The sequence below is a fragment of the Rhipicephalus sanguineus genome, chromosome 2, assembly GCF_013339695.2.
Source record: "Rhipicephalus sanguineus isolate Rsan-2018 chromosome 2, BIME_Rsan_1.4, whole genome shotgun sequence".
NCBI lineage: Eukaryota > Metazoa > Arthropoda > Arachnida > Ixodida > Ixodidae > Rhipicephalus > Rhipicephalus sanguineus.
The window spans coordinates 102175621-102196231 of record NC_051177.1 but is presented as its reverse complement, the minus strand read 5'-3'; the positions used below and the strand labels follow the sequence as shown (position 1 = coordinate 102196231).

The window sequence follows — 20611 nt, the reverse complement described above, 5'->3', positions numbered from 1 at the left end:
TCTACACAGCATGAAATCAAACTTTGTATTAAACTTTTAATCAGTGAATGTTTACAAAATGCGTAAGAACTCACATATACTATATTTACTGGAATGAAGGCTGCTACTTCTTTACTGTAATAACACACGAAAGTCTGCCGCCCGCATAGATTCAATGGTGAGGTTTGATTGTAATTGACACTGTAAACTATAGACAGGCCGACAGCACAAAGTGAGAAACTATGTTGGTGATATCGGAATACAAAGAGAAGAGGGAATGTCTGAAACAGCAAAGGTAAAGTGCTAGAGGTCATAAATGTTCAAAGCATTCTGCAGAAAAGCACTTCCAACTCGGCACGTTTGCCTTGTATAGCCAGATAGTGATCTGAATTGAGGTGAGAAGGGATGAAATTGATATTGCGAGGAGCCTGAATGCGCAGCGTCTTCAATGTGCTAGATGAAAGTGAGGGCAACGCAATGTGGGCAATGTGTTCACGCAAACGAGGTGCTGGACGTACAAAAGCCTGTTTTATCCTTTGCGTAACAAAAAAAGTAAGCATTCCAGTCGCACTGTGAAACAGCCATCGATACACCGGTCGTAAGGCTAAGCCTAAAAAATCGTGTAGTCCACAGCTGGCACAAAACGATGCCTCTTGCGCGTATCAAAGAGCTTGTTACGCATTTTCTTTACAAAACTGACACAGTAGAGTGCCAAATCAGCGTGTATAAAAACTAAGCCACGTGAACGCTGGCGCACCATGAGCCACGAAGCCCCCCGCGTGCCTGTTAATGTCGTTTGAACAGCCAATATCTTCCACATTTCAGCTTGCCGAATTACCAAATCTATCCCCTCGCACATGTTACGAACTGTGCTCACGAATTACCAGCACTTTGCACACTCTGTCACCAAGGACCTGCAAATCGGAGATTTCATGGCGCACGCTAGACAACGAGCCGCTACCGCAAGGGTCTCTCGCTACCTGCATACACCTGATGTGCGGATGTGATATGCGATGGCTTTCTTAAACACAAGATTTCTTGCAAGTGTTCTTGTCAAAGTCGTTAATTGTGCGAATGGGGGTAAAACGAGAGCGGGTCGCATTCATTCTGACCGCTCGTGGAACCCTCAAATGCCCTTCACGGATCCCCTAAATTCCGCGGAACTCAGTTTGAGAACCCATGCTATAAATGAATGCAGCCAAAAAATTGCATATGCATTTTTAGCCTACCATTTGGTTCTTTTTATATAAAAATGGAACATGACTGACTGCAGAATAATTAAATATTTAATTACACACTAATTAAGGTTACTAAAACTAATTACCAATACTCACACAAAACAACATATTACTCAGTTTTCCTTCTGGAATGCAACAGCAAGTGCCTTAGAATTATGTTGTGCGAATTTGACACATTTGCAGATAGTCGATCATAATCCGCGCCTGAAGGGAATATTGTTACAAAAAAGCAGAAACTCCATCCAACCTGGCAGGTGAAGTCCCAGCCGTCCTCGAGGCACAGCATCACTGAAGAGCCCTGGACATCGATCAAGTCGACGGCTGCGCCCGACAGCTGCAAGATGCACTGCAACTGGCGGGGGTAAGAACAGGTGGTAGCGCTGTTAATCAGTGAACTTTGGAGGCATAAGTCTGACTGAACTAACAGCAATGCATCTGCAACTCCACTAAACTCAATGCAATGACTGCACTTTGACAAGTACACCACACAGCTCTGTTTCACAAAAATTAAAGTAAGAAGGTATGTGTTCAATACATATAAGCATATACACGCGCTACGATTCTGTATCCAGTCCAATGGATTAGACATACTAACAGCTGCAGAGATAAACTTTACAGCATGTTTCCAAGAATTCCAAGAGTTCCAAACAGCCTGAGCCGCTATACTTTCAACACACTTCAAGTCTCACTGAGTCTGCATTGTATCATATGCACCTCTTACAAGCAATTTTCCCCTTGGTACGGCAAAATAGAATTTTGTGGACCAAAACCTGGAAGCAAAATTTGTATATAAAATGCACCTGTTCCGCAAGAGTTGTTCTTTCAACCCACAGGAGGGATAGTGCGTGGGTTTCCAGAATACATATGTGCATGAGAATTACCTGTATCACCTGCTTTTGCATCATGAGAACAGCCAATATGGCAGGCTAGCTGCAAGCATAGGTCGGCAAACTTGCCGACCTAAGCTTGCAGTTGAAGCATAGGTTTGCAGCTCACATCAGGCTGTGAGTCTGAGTCTGAGTGAGTGCGGGTGAGTAATATTTTCATGCGTTCGAGTCCGAGTGAGTCCAGCTGAGGAAAATTTTAGTGAGTCTGAGTCCGAGTCAGTGCGGTTGAAGAAAATATTCGCGAGTCTGAGTCCGAGTGAGCCCTAAGTGCGAAATAATATTTATTGAGTGAGTCTGAGTGAGCTCCACCTTTTATTGCCGACCTATGGTTCTATGTACTCATCTTCAGCGTTACTGTCAGTCTTATATTGGCTTTCGTTGTGGGGGGTGCTATCACCCCCTGTAAAGTTGTTTGCACCTCATGGCGCGCGCGCGTCTCACGTATTGGCCGCAGTTTGGTTTAAAAGCCGCCGAGCGAGAGCGGCACGGTGCTCGCGCGATGTAAGCGTAGCGCAGCGGCGCCGGCGGCGCCGCCTGTGGGAGAAGCTAGGCCGGTGGGCAGAGAAACAGCAGGGAGTCCTCTTGGGGGATTGGTAGTGTGCGTGGATAGATGTCTCCCACGGTGGGTCCGTGGGGGACGATACCGCGGCTCGTTTCCCACGGGACCCTCGTGGTGAGTCGGTGACATCGCATTCGCGGTCCATTGTATGTCTTATGTTGTCTTGGGTGTGTGTTATGTTTTGTGGGTATTGTATTAGCATTGTATAAGGTAACTTAGCGTGTTAATAGTTGTGTACCAGATTTGGCAGGCAAGCTCGTCGCATGTAAAAAGCAGAGGTTAATAAATGTACGTGTTGTTGTTGCATGACCGCATGAACTGTCTCCGTGTGTATCGAGAGCGGCTCATACTCAGACCCCACAACGTTTATACTCAAATCTGTTCACACATATCTCGATACACACGTGTTCATCTGCCACCTCAATATTTATTTATCAGAGGCGCGAGTTAGGGGACGGGGGGTGCCGTGACCTCCCCCACAAACTCTTTCACGGGAAGTTCTTGATAAAGATATCTCGTGTGAATCGCATATTTCATAAAAATGTCCTTAGTGGATTGAAACCACTGATAACTCGCATGTGAAGGTACAAGATCAAAAGGCGTACCCGTAGAGCACCGATTATGTGAGATATTGGCTCAAAGAGCATTGACACCACGATCGAAAAAACTAATTTTACGCAAACGGACTCATGAGACAATTCACTCAGGCTCACTCAGACTCAGGTCTGAGTGAGCCTGAGTCTGAGTGAGCCGTGAGTCTGAGTCTCAGTGAATCCGACTGAGTAATATGTTGGTGAGTTTGAGTCCGAGTGAGTCCACCTGAGAAAAAGTTTAGTGAGTCTGAGTCCGAGTGAATGCGGATGAGGCAAATTTTGGTGACTGAGTCCGAGTGAGCCCTCAGAGCAAAATATATTTCTTGAGTGAGACTGAGTGAGCTCCAATTTTTTTGCCGACCTATGGCTGCAAGAAAAGGAAATGTGGCTTGACCAGCCCACCTACCTGGTTTAGCCACTCTGAGCCCTCAACCATCTTGTAGAAACTCAGTTCAGGACTGGCTGGAGGAGCGCTGGGGCAGCAGGCACGTAGTAGCTTCTTGAAGCTGGCCTTGACCTGCCGCACTTCAGGATACTCCACGGGAATGAGGTCACAGTTGGCATATGTCTCCGGCTTGATGCCCTGGCATCAGATCGTAGGCACATTTATAGGCACAACAGATATATCAAATACGGATTGTAACAGGTTACCTCTTTATCGAATCCAACAAAAATTTTACGTTATATTTGACATTGCTTGTGACAAGTTCTGACATCACTAAAGTGAATTCATTATGCATCGAACATGCATCTTCTGCACTGCTTTAAAGACAACATTTTCTTCAGAGCATCTATAATAACGTGGTCTGATGTTACAAACAATTAAGTCATAAAGAATAGTAGTACAGTGTAATCTCATCGACACGATTCTTCATAATGTTTTTTGGCCTAATATGTTGTTCTGTTTGTTCCCGGCCAACGTCCCTTGGAAATAATGTATTTTCATGCGTCTAATACGATCACATTTTTGCCCAAAATTAGATAATACAACAGCAAAATTGGCTCTTGAACCGATATATCCAGAAATTTTACGTTTATGCTTTGGTATCCTAGCTCAAACCGCAGTTCCAACAAGCCACGATCTGCACATTGCAGAGCTGCTGAGGCCACAAGAGCATCGGTATTGTGGCGAAGAAATCGCTGCCAGGCGCGACCACTGCGTCCGATGATGAACAGAGGAAAGCACAGCACAACTTGACCAGCTACTTCAATGTTGCTCAATAAAAGTGAGTTGCTGATGGAGTATCCACATTTTCCTCATCTTTTTAACCTCTTTGGTTAATACAATTTTCGTATAATACATTTTATTTTCCGGTTCCCATGAAAAACGTATCAACGAGATTCCACTGTACTACAAGAATGTCGACTTTGGCCTGCTCAGATTTCTTGATGGAGGCTCATTTCATCATCCCATATGTGAAAATTCACTACACCGTGACCGTATATGCTGTACAATGTCACTTGAGCACATGATTCTATGCATCAGAAGTGATTCCAATCAAGTGGAAAAGTGCTGGAGAAGTGCAGCTGCCAAGTGAACATGCATCTCGCGGTAACCATGGCTTCATATTCAATTAGCTAGTGTTCTGGTGTAAGCAACTTGATACACACATGCATCAGGGATGCTTTGATAGTGACTCGACATTGAAAGCGTACCTTTATCTGCGATTTCTCGCCAAAGATGTACAGTGCCACCTTGTGGAGGGTGTGCACGCCTTCCTGGGAGCCACCTTCAGCCATTCTTGAGGCTCGCAGGGCAAACTCTGGTGTCAGGCTGCCTGTAGAGCCATGACGGCGATCTTTCAGGCTGCCCCAACGAGACTCTGCAAGGCCAGTAGGGCCATGCTTAGCCAGCGTGCCCGGCAACATCGGTCTTTCTGAGTTACCAGACTTCTCCAGGTTTACCTCTAAATATGACTGAAGAAGTGGCAATCTCAACGGTGAGCCGACAAAACACCAAATTTCTAAATTAACATTCGGTTCTCAAAGAACAAAATCATAAAATGCTGGCCTAATGCTTACTTGTTCACACTTTCTTCGCGGAGTGATCCATGTTTCTGGTGTATAAGTGTAGCCCCTTATAAGACTTCTTTTACAAATGTAAAGCGGAAATCAACACAGGGAATGGTGTAAGTTTCCCCTTTCATTTGTTTGCATTCCATACCATGATTTATCAGTGGGGAAGGTAGCATTTTTGAAGTATAATGAATTCTCCAGGTGCGTGAAGGGGTCGTGGAATGCGTTTTACGAAATGTCAGGGATGTAGCCGGTATTAAATGTAACATTGGAAATTTTTCAAACCAGATGTTTCTGACTTCGCCTCATGCAAATTCAGTCGTTAGCAATCAAATGCTACCATTACTACATTCTCACTACGTTCCCCTACATTTTTCACCATTGAAATAGCGCTCAAAGTTGTGCCACCAGGCGCAGCCATGATTTGCCATTCATTGCACTGAGCTTTTGAGCATGAGTGACTTCAATATCTGTGAAGGAAAGAAGTGTTAATTTTAAGGGCTCGTTTTCTTTGTTATACACAATATTAATGAGCACTAACAGACAATAATGCCAAAGAAAGTATAGGGGATGTTTTTAGTAGTAAATGTAAGGTAAATGTGAAGAAAGAAAAGTGGACGAAAAGATAGCTTTCCGCGGGCACTTTGTTGCACTTTCCGATCTCAAAGGCCATAGTATTGGAACAGTGGTACCATCCTCCACCACCTAAATGACATAATCGCCCCTCAGTGATGAGGTGGTTCACTTCTGAATCTTCCCTTTCTTTGTACCATCTCAATAATCCTATCAAATAGTTAATATGTTTACTTCTATAAGAGCAAAGATGTACCAGGGGCATTGAAAAATTTGAAGGAAAGAACGAGTAGCCTTTCAAGCAAAAAGGGCCCTGCGTGATGTTTGTTTTCCTCCTTCCATTGTGCATATATTCGTTACGATTTCGCCAAATAAACAGTCGTTAGTTCGCACTCGTCCTGTTCACTTGCACTTCTTTTGTGTCGTTTTTGTATGTGTCCGAGTACTGCACAGCAAAGTTGTGGAAATAGCATTTTGTTTGGGTGTTCATAACAGTACTGTCTAGCAACTAAGCAAGGTTATTCAACATGCACTTAGCATGCAGGGATTCTTACCCAATCCACCTGAATATTTTAAGTACTTCTTTCCTTCTTTTGGAACTCTAATGCCCAGGGGTGTGCGAATATTCAGAAATTCCAAATAATGAATCGAATAGAGTTCTATTTAATTCGGCACTCGAATTGAATAGTGCATATCCCATACTGTATATTGAATATTTTTCTAATACTATTCGAATAATCAGCACAGACGGGAAAACCCCAAAGGAACAGCACATTGGAAGAGCGAAGGATCGTTTTTCTTCTTTTAATTAGTGAATTGTCAAGATGTATGCATTTCTAAATTTTACAGGAGTATTGAAGCTTTACTCATCACCGAATGAAGGAATTTTTGCTTTAAACTACAGTGTTGCCGAAGCAAATGTGTCCTCAAGTTCACTATCATTATCGTGAGATCCATGATGTTCATTCATGAAACATCAACTTTTAAGTCTTAGTGTCATTTAAAAGCTAGTGACAAAGTACCACCTGGAATGCTGAAGTAACGGCTGTATTCACCCTACAGTTAAAAAATACCTCGAAGGCTCTAGTCGCGACTCCATACAAGCTTACCTCAGTTCACATAATTGTGGTATCTTTTGTTGGTTAAATGTGCCGCAAATGTTACTGTGCTAACTTCTGTGAATATTTGTTTGAAATAAAAAGTTGTCGAATTCTAGGCCTGTCGTGAAAATGTTTGTCTTACTATTCGAAAGCTATTCGAAAAGTATTCACTTCCTGTTCGTATTCCATTCGGTACAATCACTATTTGATTCGTATTCGATTCGGTCCTAAATTTCCCTATTCACACACCCCTACTAACGCCTCATTAGAGCTCGAAAAGGACACAAGCAAAGGTGACCTAGCAAATGTGTCAGGCACGTGCGACATTTGTCAAGTCTGCTAAGAAGTCGCAATGTCATGAGCAGGAAGTGAACGTTATCTGCTCATTGGCGCCACAGCACACTACACATGCCGTTTTCATGAAAAGCAAATGGTGCATGGACAACCAAGAAGAAGACTTAAGGTTATGCTTTCACGTAACTTGGAACCATCTTTTATTGATCGTTTCTGTCCAAGTGCACTGCCTATTTAGCAGATGACAAATATATTCTGGCAACTATATCAGATGAAAAGAAAGATTGAACTAAATTTGAGTGCACTTGCAACAGCACTTAACCATGCTGTGCCAATGGCACAAGATAAAAAAACACACAACAGAAAAAAAAAAGCAAAGCTCTAAGCAATCTACGATTTCGCAATAGTTTCGATTGCATTCAATAAGGCTACACACACACACAGTCCAGCAATTTTTTTTTTTTTTGACATCTCATCAAATAGCATCACATAACCCTCAGAGTCTTATGCAATGCTCATCTTGCAACTAACTCGGCAACCACATACACTGAAAAAAAGTCCCATATAAAAACCTACACCACGTGCAAATTGCAAAAAATAAGAAGCCGAGGCCTTAGAGAGAGCTCATATGCAGAATGGTCAGTCAGTATTTTAAAATAGAGTATCAAACCAAGGGCAACTCACTCTGAGGTGGTAACAGGCCTCGATTTAGGTTCATGAACATTTGGAAGGAATCGGTAATCTCTAGAAAACAAAACAAAACGGAAATGTGTGGGGATGGGAAGGGCACACAGAGCAGGAAACAAATAAAAAAAGGCATTGGGGCAAGGGAATCGTGAGTGAAGTGTGCAGCAGAGATGGCGGGAGGTGAGAGAGAGAAGAGAAGAACATTGCGGTGTAATTTACAATCAGATACACTTAGACTGAAGTACATACTACCAACACATGCACAAAAATACAGTCAGAATATACTAGCTACATCTACTACTCTGTAAAGGAACTCGGCCACCTGGCAGCTATGATTCTCTACAATACATCAGTACTGCAGGGGCACTTTCAAAGAGCCCATTTGGGATTGGATTTCCCAATTACAGTTGGTCCCCTTCTGCAGTTTGCGTAAATGATCCAATCGTGACCGAGAAGTTTGATTCAAACTGGACTCAATTTTCACTTGAAAGTGCCCCCATCACACAGCCATGAGAAGCTGTGGCAATAGGGCACTTGATATAACAAAACACGAATTCCAAGACCCGTCATAACCTACAGCGGATTGTTTATGTAAGGCACAGAGACATTACAGATTCAAGATGCATCAGGCAGACTTACTACGATGGGTACAGTGAAAGCTCGTTAATTCACACCTCATTAATTCGAAATTTTGGATAATTCGAAATGGTCGCCGCAGTCCGGTCCGCAGTGCACAGGAGACCATGTGTAAAACGATTCGTTAATTCGAACAGAAATTGCCGCCTCTACGGATAATTCGAAGCGCGCGCCGCCGAGCGTCATCATCGTCAAACACTAGTGGAAGCTTTTACGGCCGAACGATAGGTGGCACGACCGGTTTTTTCGAGCTTCAAGTGGCCTCCGAGCAAAGGGCGAGCAAAGTATGGCCTCCGAAATCCAGGGAGCAATTTTTTTTTTTTCCGTAGCCCTTCCGCTATCTCAGCGCCTGGCGCCACTTGCATATGCGGGACCCGCGGGACGCTGAGGAGTCGGCGGAGTAGTCCTAGCAGTCCTAGGCCGCACCCGGCAGCGTCACTTTGTTCCTCGAGCACGTTGTTCGTTCACGCCGTCAAGCCGTCTTATTCCGCATCGAAGTTGCAAGATGCCGCGGGGAAACTACTGCGCGAAGACTGTGAAGAAGAAGGTGGAGATTTTGCGAGAGGTTGACCAAGGGAACTCGAGCAAATACGAAATTGTGAGGAAGCACGGCATACCTCCGAGCACGTTGTCAACCTACATACGCAACAGGACGGCCATTGAAAACGCCTATGAAGCCGAGGATTTTGGCGCCAGTCGAAAAAGGCTAAGGACAGCGAAGTTCCCGGAACTGGAGTCAGCTTTGATTATCTGGGTTAAAGAAATGAGAGCCCACAGTATCGCATTGAGCGGCCCTATCATCATGGCCAAGGCAGCCGATTTCGCCCTGCGCTTGGACATTGAAGACTTTGTCGCCTCCGAGGGATGGTTTCATCGTTTCAGGGAGCAATCTCGTATTCCGCACGTTATCCGGCGAGGCAAAGGAAGTGGACGCCGAAACATGCGCTACTTGGAGAAGCGACACCCTGCAGCAGTACTTGGAGAGCTACTCACCACAGGATGTGTTTAACGCTGACGAGACAGCGTTATTTTTCGAGTTGCAGCCAGACAAGACGATCACCTACAAGGGAGACAGCTGTGCCGGCGGCAAGCGCAGCAAAGAGCGTGTCACTGTTCTGGTCGCTGCAAATATGACCAATACGGAAAAGGTCCCCCATTTTGTGATTGGCAAAGCACTCGAGCCACGGTGCTTCAAAAACATTCGGTCACTGCCGACGGAGTACGCCGCAAACAAGAAAGCCTGGATGACAGGTGATCTATTCAGGAAGTGGCTACTGAAATTCGACAGGCGAATGGAACTGGGCGGCAGACGCGTTCTTCTTGTCGTCGACAACTGTTCGGCGCACAAAGTCGACGTTGAGCTGAGAGCAACAAAGTTAGTGTTCCTTCCAGCAAATACGACTGCGGCCCTACAGCCAATGGACCAGGGTGTGATAAGGAACATCAAGTGCTTTTAAGGCGTCACATGCTGGAGAGAATGATTTTGTGCGCGGGCGACAGGAAGGACTTCGGCATTACGCTGCTCACTGCCATGCACATGTTGGTGCGCGCATGGGAACAGGTGACCGCGACCACAATGGCAAACTGTTTCCGCCACAGTGGATTTGCAGCTGGAAGTGCGCAGGATAGTTGTGACGTCGACGTGGGCGGGGCTGAGAAGCTCATGCCAGTGGCATTGCGCGACACTCTTCGGGGCGTACGTTTTGCTGATTATGTTGAAGTTGACAACGGTGCATCGGTGTGTGGTGCCCTGACTGATGAGGACATTATCGCTCAAGTAGCCGGTGCGCAGCCTGTTGCTGAAGAGCCAGAAGGTGAGGAAGACGAAGATGACGAAGCGCCTGTGCGCCCGTCAGCTTCTGTGGTGATGGAGGCACTTAATGTGGCACGTCTCTTCTTCAGCTTTGAAGAGGGTGAAGAGGATTCCCTGCGCCGCGTCCGCGCGCTGGAACAGAGAGCTGCAGCTGTGGCATTCAGAGAAAAGAAGCAGATGGTCATCGCCGACTTTTTTGGCCAATAAATATTTTTCGTGCCCCCACCCCCGAAATCCACCCATTTTTGCTCACTTTCATTATTTCGAATTTTGTTTAATTCGAAATTGCTCAGCGTTCCCGTGGAATTCGAATTAACGAGCTTTTACTGTATTAGGTTTTGTGCCAGGAGTGCACAATAGTGACACGGTAAATTAGGGAAAGCTAAAGGAAATACATTGACAGGGTACAACTCCACTGAAGATATCGCAAGCCTGATACAATGCACAATTACCCACAGTATGTAAATTTCAGTATTTCAGCTGCACTTCAGAAGACTATTGTTATGTGTTTTGCCGCTCAAAGTTCCACAGGGTCTCCTGAGGCTCGTTCACACCGCAGGAGGAGCGGCCAAAGCGGACGAGCGGGAAAGCAGATGCAAAGGAAACCTCCTCTTCAGGCGGCGAAAGCAAGGCGGCGAACCGGATCGCTCGGGGATCGTTTTTTTCCGCCCGCTGAAGGCCTCCACTTTGCCGCGGCCAATCAGACTGCCATGCGGTGGTGGCACTGGTGTGAACATCCGGTTGAGCCGTAAAAGGCGCGAGATCTGTGCAGGCGACTCTGGTGGTGAGGGTGGACAAGCAGTGCCATGTGATGGTGACATGTCCTGAAAAGCGCGACATGACCCGCCTCCTCGGCCGCACGGGCAGCCAGGAGAGCCATGCAGCCTGAACAGGTACACACACTCGCCGCCTCGCCACGTCGAAAATCCGCTTCGTCGCTTTGGCCGCTCCGCCTTCGGTGTTAACGACCCCCTACGCTATCGTTAAGAAGACTTGAAGGCGAAAGCCTTAGTGCTGACGCATTAATGCCACTAGGCCCAACTACAGCGTCCTCCTTAGAACCACTTATCCCATCACCCCATCGGGGGCCTCATTATCCTGTCACCCCAACGTCCCATCCCCCCATTGGGTGTTTGCTAACGGCCACCTGAATATGTGTAGCCCTTTTCTTTATGCACAAGGTGGCGCCAGCGCCTCTGGGAAAAATTTCCACGATGCGTACTGCGCCGCCATTATGCAACTAAATGCGCCATTCGTGCTGACGCCATCACGTGACCGAGAGTGGCGTGAAGACGGACAACAGAAGTCGAATTTTTCACCTTGTGAGCCACATAAAGCTTTCGCCTTAAGGGGGGACGCGGCTTTCGTATCGCGAAAAATGGCAAAAAAATCGATTTTTTGAAAATCACATTTTCAGTTTCTGTAGCCCTTTTTATATCCGATTCCAAAATATCTTCACCGAAAACCGCGTAGAAGTGCTATAAAAAAATTGTTGCGCCTGCCGAGGTGGCGAAAATTATTGGGGAAATCGCAAAAAAAACACTGATTTTCAAAAAATCATAGCTCCGCAACGACGCCACCGGGCGCCGTTATCTTGGGCTCATCGGAAAGCGCATTTCTCCGTCTTCAAATTCCCCGCCGCAGCTGGCTCCTCCCTTCGAAAACAAGCGCACAAAAAGCAAATGTTCGAAGGTCGTTTCTAGCCCTCCGATTGGCCGCGTCCGCCATGTTGCCCCAGCGCGCCTCGCCATTGGTCCGATGCTCGCTCCGGGAGATCGTCGTCTGCAGCTCGTGCGTCTCGAGATGACGGCTGTCGAAAGTCGCGCTACTTCGTTGCGTGTTCGCAAGCGCTCTGTGTTCACGGCTCGACGATAACTTTGAACAAGAACTACGTTTTAGTTTGCAGCTACTAGCGGAAGCTCGGTGGGATTACGATGGCGCGCCGCACTCGTAGCGAACATCGCAAAACGCGCGTCTCGGACCGACTTTCTAGCGTTGACTCGTCGGATCCGTGGTTGGAGGTTCTGCTTATGCGCACTTCGGACGTCGTGACGAAGATGATCGCAGGACGACTCTTTGTACTCGCGACCACGCATTACGTACTTTGAAACATCGGGCACCGCGGCCGGCGCGTCTACTGCTCGGAGTCGTCACTAGGCCTAACTACGCTCACGGCGTCGGCACGCGAGACGAACCTCGAACTTTGCGGGCAAGAGCAACGCGTTAGCGGATTCGCGGCAGTGTGCTTCTTCGCAAGGAACGAAGCGCTTCCCCCGCCGGCTTCTCGGTACAGCGGATGGTCATTTTACGCATCGGCAGCGGACCCCACGGCCAAGCTCGTCGCGCAGCGGGCGCGCGTCGGCGTCCCGCAATGCGAGGCCAAACACGTTGCGCGCCTATTTTTCGTCGCCGCACCTAGGCATATTGCGCATCGTCACCGAATGCCGCCACCCAGCACATCGCGTGCCGACTTACCGGACTATGCGGCCGAGCACTTAGAGATGAAATAAAGCACTGGTGATGCAATTTAGGCGCGCTTGGAGCCGTGCGTGGTATCGCCGTAAGCGCTCATGAATCATCTGAAAAAATAAAAGCCTCGCAGAAAACCGTGTCCACGACCGGGTGAATGATGAAGCGCATCGTAGGCTAGGTTTACAAATTAGCTTGACGAGTGAAACAGGGAGATGAATTCATATCTGCCCAGTTCGCGTCTTGAATAAACTGTTAAGGAATTCCTATTCCACCAATGTCTTGGCCATAACTGCCTGTTATTTAGGAGGAAGTGATAGGTTGCCATGATGAGAGCCGCTTTTAGTATCCTATAAAAATGATTCAATGATCAATTGCAATCAAGACTGTTAATTATGTTAGTGAGAGCATGAATACAAGAAAGCTGGCAAATCATCATAGTACATGACCTACTTGAATTACAATATCTTGTTTTTTGTCATGTCTATTACACCACTTCATAACTTCGTTTAAAATTCATGCTACATGTTCTTTGTATATCAGAAAAGGATTTTAAGAAAAAAGAAAGAAAACAAAGGCACAACCGATGAAAGGCCACATGTGCAAGAGGTCCAACCTTATAAAACACCTTAAAGATCACAATCTTCTTGTGTTTTAGAGAAGCAAGGCACCTCAAACTAAAGACAGGGCACTCAAGAAAGTGCACATTACGAAGGACTCAAAAGATTACGACCCCAGTGCCTTTTGATGAAGTAATGTCGTTGGTACAACTTTAAAAGCCGTTTTCTCAAAACGACTTTTCTTGCTTCCTGCTTCGCTTGTTCCGCTGATTTCTCACTGACCGCTGGGTCTATTTCAGTTCCGTTTTTTGTTCTATATTCCTTGAAGCACAGTTCAGGGCGTGACATTCTTGCTTTTTCAGTATGGCGTTTTGATAATTAGCTATTTGACGAGTTGCACAAAGCCTTGATGCCTGTTGCACAGTCACCTCATGAAAAATGAAAACTAAAAAAAATTTTGTTGCAAATAAAAAAATCTAAGAATGTCACGCCCGCAATCAGACATCTTAGAATGCATAGCACTTTGAACGAATTTCCTATCGCATTTTTTAAGCGAGTCAGACTCGGAACAAGAGCAGAAGGTGAAATATATTGTAAATCAAAAAGTTGTAAAGATATATTCATGAAATTTCTACAGTAGCGTTAAAACAACATTTCAAATAAGTGTGCCAATTTTCATCAAAATCCATGAAGAAATAAGAAAGTTGGTACCGAAAGCCACGTCCCCCCTTAACAACATTGGGCTGAAAGAACCCACTATTTTCTTTTGCCAGGAGAATGTAAAAAGACAGTGTAAGGAGGGCTACTCACGTTTCCCACTCTTGCCACCCGACGAGCGCAGGCTGTTGACAGCCTTTTGGGAAGGGGTTGTGCGAGCGGCGCGCCGTCTCGGGCGTCAGTGTGGGAAAGTTGTCGTGGGCCCCGTCAAGCACCAGGGAGCTGATGCTCAGGGATGAGTCGTGCACACCAGGTGAGGCGCGCGACGGCTGGGACAGGGGGCTGGCTCGCACCAGCGCCGCCACCAGCTTCTCCTGCTCGATCGAGGATGACGTCTCGCTCACAGTGCCTGCAACAGCAACAGGAAAGTCTTAATGAAAGAGAGAACATTTATTCTGTGCATTTCTGAAGGGACCACGTGATGGTACCGGAAACATATTCAGGCTTAAAGAGTTCCTCTCCATGCCCTACTGCAAATTTTCGTTGCACATTGGACAATTGCAGGGCACTGTCTGGGCAGAGTTTTAAGAAAAGAATTTTTCGTATCAGTTCACTCTTGGACAATGTAGGGGCAATGGAAATGTCCCATTACCATGCATCCTGGAGACAAGCTTCACTACTGAAGCTGAAGATCTCCCTTTGCCTCGGCTAGAGGCTGCAAGCGTAACACCTATCAAAAGTTCTTAACACCTAATAATCAAAACCCAAATATCAAAAGTTCTTTAAGAATGCTCTTTTCAAGATAAACAACCCCCACACAGTCTGGATGACATCATTTGGTGTTTGACACGCTTGTGGATGACTGCCAGTGGTACAGACCCGCCAATGCTTTATGTGTATAGCACATGCATAGCAGCATACACAATATATATACATTGCTCGTTTCATATGCAATATATATATATATATGCAATTCATTTGTGAATTGTTTTATTGACTTCGAGTGAGCCAAAACATACAATGATGCTCAATAAACGGGGTAAACTATTGTGAGCAATGACATTCAATCCATGATCTGCAATATGCACGGTCAAAAGCCACTAGTACTACAGCACATAAGTTGTGCAAACATCGCCTGCCAACATGTTTGGTTATGCACACACGCGTTGTGTTGAGAGATGTTGAAGCCACTCTTGCAAATATTGGGTTCTCACACTAATGCGTATAATGTATTTATATAGAACATTATCCAATTGTAACGATGACTGGTGGTTGCTGGCAGTATCGCACGATTCTAACGAGTACCAACATGCAGGAATTATCCCTGCCAACTTTTATGTTCCATTCTTTACCAGGCAGAAATTTGCCAAATTTGCATGCCCTATTCGTCGTCACTGGCCACTTCTTTTTGCCAGCATGCCAACATAGCTAACAATGCTGCTTAGTTAGTTCGTTTTCATTCCTTGTAATTTTCTTTTTCAGCCTTTCACTTTTTGGCCTGATTCTTCACTGCCTGTCAATAATAATAATAATATCTGGGGTTTAACGTCCCAAAACCACGATAAGAGTATGAGAGACGCCATAGAGGAGGGCTCCGGAAATTTCGACCACCTGGGCTTCTTTAACGTGCACCTAAATCTAAGTACACGGGCCTCAAACATTTTACAGCGAAAGCTGTTATGAGATCATTTCAGTGGCAATTTCTGGCGCCATAGTTGTCCGCCGCCGCCGCCGGTGTCCGTAACCACTATCGCTCGAAATAGGAAAAAAAAAAACGAAATAAGAAAAAAATTCCAGAACGGAACGAGGTTCGAACCTGGGCCCTCTGCGTGGGAGCCCAGTATTCAACCTCTGAGCCATGCTGGTGCTTGAAACTGCTTTGCAAAAAAACTAGGGGTGTGCGAATATTCGAAATTTCGAATATTTTTCGAATAGTGTTTGCTATTCGATTCGATTCGCACTGAAATTTTACTATTCGAACTATTCGAACTTCCCAAAGACAAATGCAGTCAACGTCCGATTGAAAGTGAACCCTTCAAATTTTCAGTATGCTTCACCTCATTACACTCTCGTAATGCGGCAAAGCTGCCTTTCAAGCTCCGTTACGGTCGAATTTAGCCAAGAGACAAGTCCGGTGGAAGTGGTCCCTAGATTTTCAATATGCTTCACCTCATCACACCCCCGTATTGGCGGCAAAGCTGCCTTTCAAGCTCCGTTACGGTCGAATTTAGGCAAGAGACAGTCAACGTCTGATTGGAAGTGGTCCCTAGATTTTTCAATATGCTTCACCTCCTCACACCTCCGTATTGCAGCAAAGCTACCTTCAAGGTCCGTTACGGTCGAACTTAGCCAAGGAGAGTCAACGTCCGTTTGGAAGTGGTCCCTAGATTTTCAATATGCTTCACCTATCCATCACACCCCCGTATTGCGGCAAGGCTGCCTTTCAAGCTCCGCTACGGTCGCAAATGTATTACCTCAAGAAAACGCTGGTTCCAATATGGAGGTGAAAGATGTTGGCAGAGTTGGGGACTCATTAGTGCTGTATTGGACCTGAAATTTGGGCAGGAAGTCCAAAAAATCGGACGCCGAAGCTTTTTACAGGGGTGAGACAGCTGCGCATATTGCGCATTTTTGATACAATTCCGTTTTCCTGCGCCAAGCTGCTCCAAAAGCATAAAAATTGCAAAAATTGCGCCGAAACGGCCCCACAATCAAGAATTTTCAAGCCCGCGTCACTTTCAGCGTGGGAAAACGTAACTTTAGAAGCAGCGCCCGGGATACGTTCGCAGAACACGTTAACGCGCCCAAGCGTGTCCTTCTACGCGCCTTTGTAATAGAGGCTTCCATAGTGCTGTGATAATCGCGTCTGAGCGGTTTTAAATATGGGTAGTGTCCGAGCGGTAACGACGTAGTGTCCGAGGGGTAAGGTTTCTCGGCGCTCGCGACGCATTTTTGAAGGCGGTCCCTCACGAGGTAGTATAGCGAACGGTGGCGCAGCGTGCTTTTGTTATCACCTATTAAAAGCGTGCGGTACACTTGACCGCTACGCACCCCGCGCAGCCGAGCAGATAGCTGAAGGCGCTTTATTTAGGCAGTTTTCGATAGCGTACGCTAAGTTAGTGTTAGCGTTTGCGGCCCGCTATTTCCGTCACTTAATAACGGGAGCCCGAAAGCGGTTAGCGTACGACGCATGCGCAGTTGTGCGAAAAGCCAACGCAAAGCTTTGCGTACGCTATTCGAAAGCTTCCTGAGGGTTCGCCCTTCAGGGAGGGCAAATATTAATCGCAGCGCCCCTCCTTCGATTAAGTCAAAGTATGGGCGTTATCGACATTGCCCCCCCCCCTTCGTGCGCACGGCCTATGGGGGTGGTCATACTGGCGCGTTCGTCGGTGGCAATACCGCTTTTGTTCTTTCCCGATTGTTACGCGCGAAGGCGTCGCCGCAATCGCGTGCTAGTCGGAATCATTCATTGACCGTTCAAAGACGTACTGCTATGCAATCAGTTTTTATTGCGACAGCAATTATATGGACAGTCTCGACGGGTTCTTGCCGTCGCCGTCATGTCCTTCCGGTAGGAAGTCCAAATTGATAAGATCCCCCCGCGAATTGTATGTTCTACAGCGGGTAAAAGCACGCGAGCAGAGGCGACGTACGCGGCCGAAGCAAACGAGCCGGCCCATTCCGTCGCTCGGAGGCTGCATGCGATAACATCACCCCGCTCGGAAGGCCTGCCGTCGAAGCAGACAGGAAACGCCCCGCCCGTTTTTAACAAGCCTTAAAAGACGCGAGGGGGGGGTGGGGGTGGAGTGTCGCGCGAGGAGCAACTTTGAACTTTGCGCGGTCGCGATCACTGGCGCGCGCGCGCGCGCGCTATCTCGAAAGCCATTACAGCGGGATTTTTTTTTATTATTTGAGAAGTGTGATGTTTTTTCTTTTCTTATTTTCAAATGTAAAGTGAACCTACTTGGAAAAACTTTTTTTTATCTATTTCATATGTTGTTACCAGGGTTATATAAATTGCGTGGTTTGTAAAAAGGTAGTGTAGTTCATACCTGGCAATAATCTGTTAAAAAAGCTTTCTCCAAGGCTCTTTGAATGTTATGTGTATTCTAAGCCGATTAAAATATATGCTTGTTCCTCCAAGTTACTAAAGTTTGTTTTTTCAAGCTCCAAAAACGACATAATAAATGCCGCTAACTGCTCCCAAACAAGGTTCTCCTGCTCCTAAATTGAAATTTTGCTGCTCCCAAAACTGCTCCCAAATCGATTTCAGCCGTCTCACCCCTGTTTTTAGCATCCAAAATTTCAGATGTTCTTATATATCGACGTCTACGAGGCAGATTTGGAACTCCGGACTTGAAGGGAGCACACCCTTGGCCGCCACATCAGTTGGGCTTCCACAGAAGTTGAAAGAGGAAGAGAGGCTGAGGAATGGCATCTCTGCCTATCACGTGTAAAGTGTTGTCGGCAACACTTTGGCTGCACCAAATCATGTACTAAATACAATTCGGCCTCTACATTGCCTCATTCTTGATAAGAAAGACAAATATGACCCCACCAGCGCTTCATCAACCTAGCGAAAAGAAACACTTTTCATGTTGCTATCTCCCAAGAACATACTTAGGGATTCTCTGCAACTTCTTCTGTACTTCACTTCTGAATTATTCGAAAAATGTTTGAGAAATATTCGAAAATTATTCGAATTATTCGATTCGATTCGCACTCAATCTTTATTATTCGAATTCGCTTCGCACCCAAAAATTTTGCTATTCGCACAGCTCTAAAAAAAACCCTAGTACAGGCTTCATGTCGGGAAGGAACCACGTTAACATATGCACATACAGACGCCGACCGTTTATTCGGACTCGGCGGGAACCGCTGAAAAGTCCGAATAATCGGAGTCCGAAAACAAGGATTCACCAGAAAAAAAGCACTTTATGGCCCACGCGGCCGGAAAAAACTTGTTAGTGCGCGTCTGTACACATATACGCTTACGCGCGACCAAGTCGGCCTGTATTTCAGCCAATGTTTGGCCACCCCTCGGGTTCGGCAATAGCACTGCAACAGCCTACGCTAAATCCGCATTTGATGGCTGTGGGTGTGGAGGTGCGTCACCACGGCAGTCACTGTCCAACATGCGCTGGTTCGAGTAGCTGACGGATGATCTCATCGCCCAACTCGGCGAAAACTCCCAAGCAAACTTCCACCTGGTGAATAATCGCCGCTTTTTTTCGCCATCGTCAGGGCTTGTAGTTGCCCCGCGTTCTTTAGTTCCGACGGACGCACATGGAACGGGGCAGCGTCGGAGCAATTTCAGAGATCAGGCCTCGCACGAGCAGGACACAAAGCTCGGGATGCAGATCAGGCCTAGCTACAGAAACATGAGAACCGCAAACCCTCCACACGCCAAAAGGAGAACGATGTTGGTCTAGTTGATGTGCAGCGCTTCTGCTAATCTGTTGTCGTACTCTCTTCGTCCGAATTAGGATCCGCGTCGTACTTGTACGCGCTGTCATTCGCCTCAAACGCCGCACAGTGCAGATGTCCAAGCTTGGCTTAGCTTGGCCTGCTGTATGGCCGTGGTAGCCGTTCAATGGATACGTGACTGGCTAGAGCCAAAGGCAACCATTACGTGTAGCCAACAACATAGCCTCGAGATCGGTAACTTCTGCGTGGATTTTTGACACTGGCACGATTTCCAGTTATAGCCAGTGCAACATTTCAGTGCTGGCAACCTAGTAAAAATATTGTAATTTGTAAACATTGCTGACAGCTTACTATGGCGTTCAACGTCGCACTCTATCAGCCAGCCAGAGTTTGAAAAATCGAACGGCGGGCTGTGGGGCGTCCGAATTTTCGGTCGTGAGTTTACATTACTTCAATGGGACGAGTGGCGGTGCCGCGAAGGTGTCCGAATAAACGAGCATGTCCGAATTTTCGGCGTCCTAATAAACGGTCGGCGACTGTATAGCGTGGTAGAAGAGTAAAATAAGCACCGAGTGTCGCATAACGGGAATTCTGTAACCAGGCATTACACAATGTGAATTGCGCAACGAGAAGGTTGTTGAATGCTTCCAACCCATTACAAAGGGCTCTGCCATAATTTTTCATCGTCATCAGGCACGCATCAACAAAGTGCGCATAATGCCCTTACATGCGTTTAGCAGGTACCACGGCTCTCCGTAGAATGACGAAAAATGGCATAGTGCCTGCTTCCCTACTTCTCAAAAATACAATGATTTATAGCGTAGTGGGTTCCTCGGAAGTGCACTTGTATTGGTTGCCAAGGAAACCCATAAGCGCATGATCATTTCCTCGGGGTCTCAGTAAAGTTCTTCGCACCCCCCCCCCCCATCTCTCTCTCCCACATCAACGTATGTTATACAGCATGGCGGGAGAGGGAAATAGCGACCGGGCGTCACCCAATGCAAATTGCATAACTGGTGGGCAGTTTAATCTTCCAACCCATTACAAAGGGCTGAGCCATAATTCTTCGTCATCAGTTGTCGCGTCAACAAAGTGCACATAATGCCTTACAGACGTGTGGCTG

At 46.5% G+C, this 20611-nt stretch overlaps 1 protein-coding gene across 1 annotated transcript in view; it reads right to left on the bottom strand.

The window, feature by feature from the left end:
• LOC119383478 (myotubularin-related protein 5-like) overlaps nucleotides 1–20611 on the bottom strand; it is a 141110-nt gene that overhangs the window by 16876 nt on the left and 103623 nt on the right. The window contains 6 exon segments of the mRNA XM_049412532.1: nucleotides 1465–1569; nucleotides 3663–3839; nucleotides 4913–5079; nucleotides 7924–7983; nucleotides 14215–14263; nucleotides 14265–14470. Coding sequence (XP_049268489.1) covers nucleotides 1465–1569; nucleotides 3663–3839; nucleotides 4913–5079; nucleotides 7924–7983; nucleotides 14215–14263; nucleotides 14265–14470 — 764 coding nt within the window.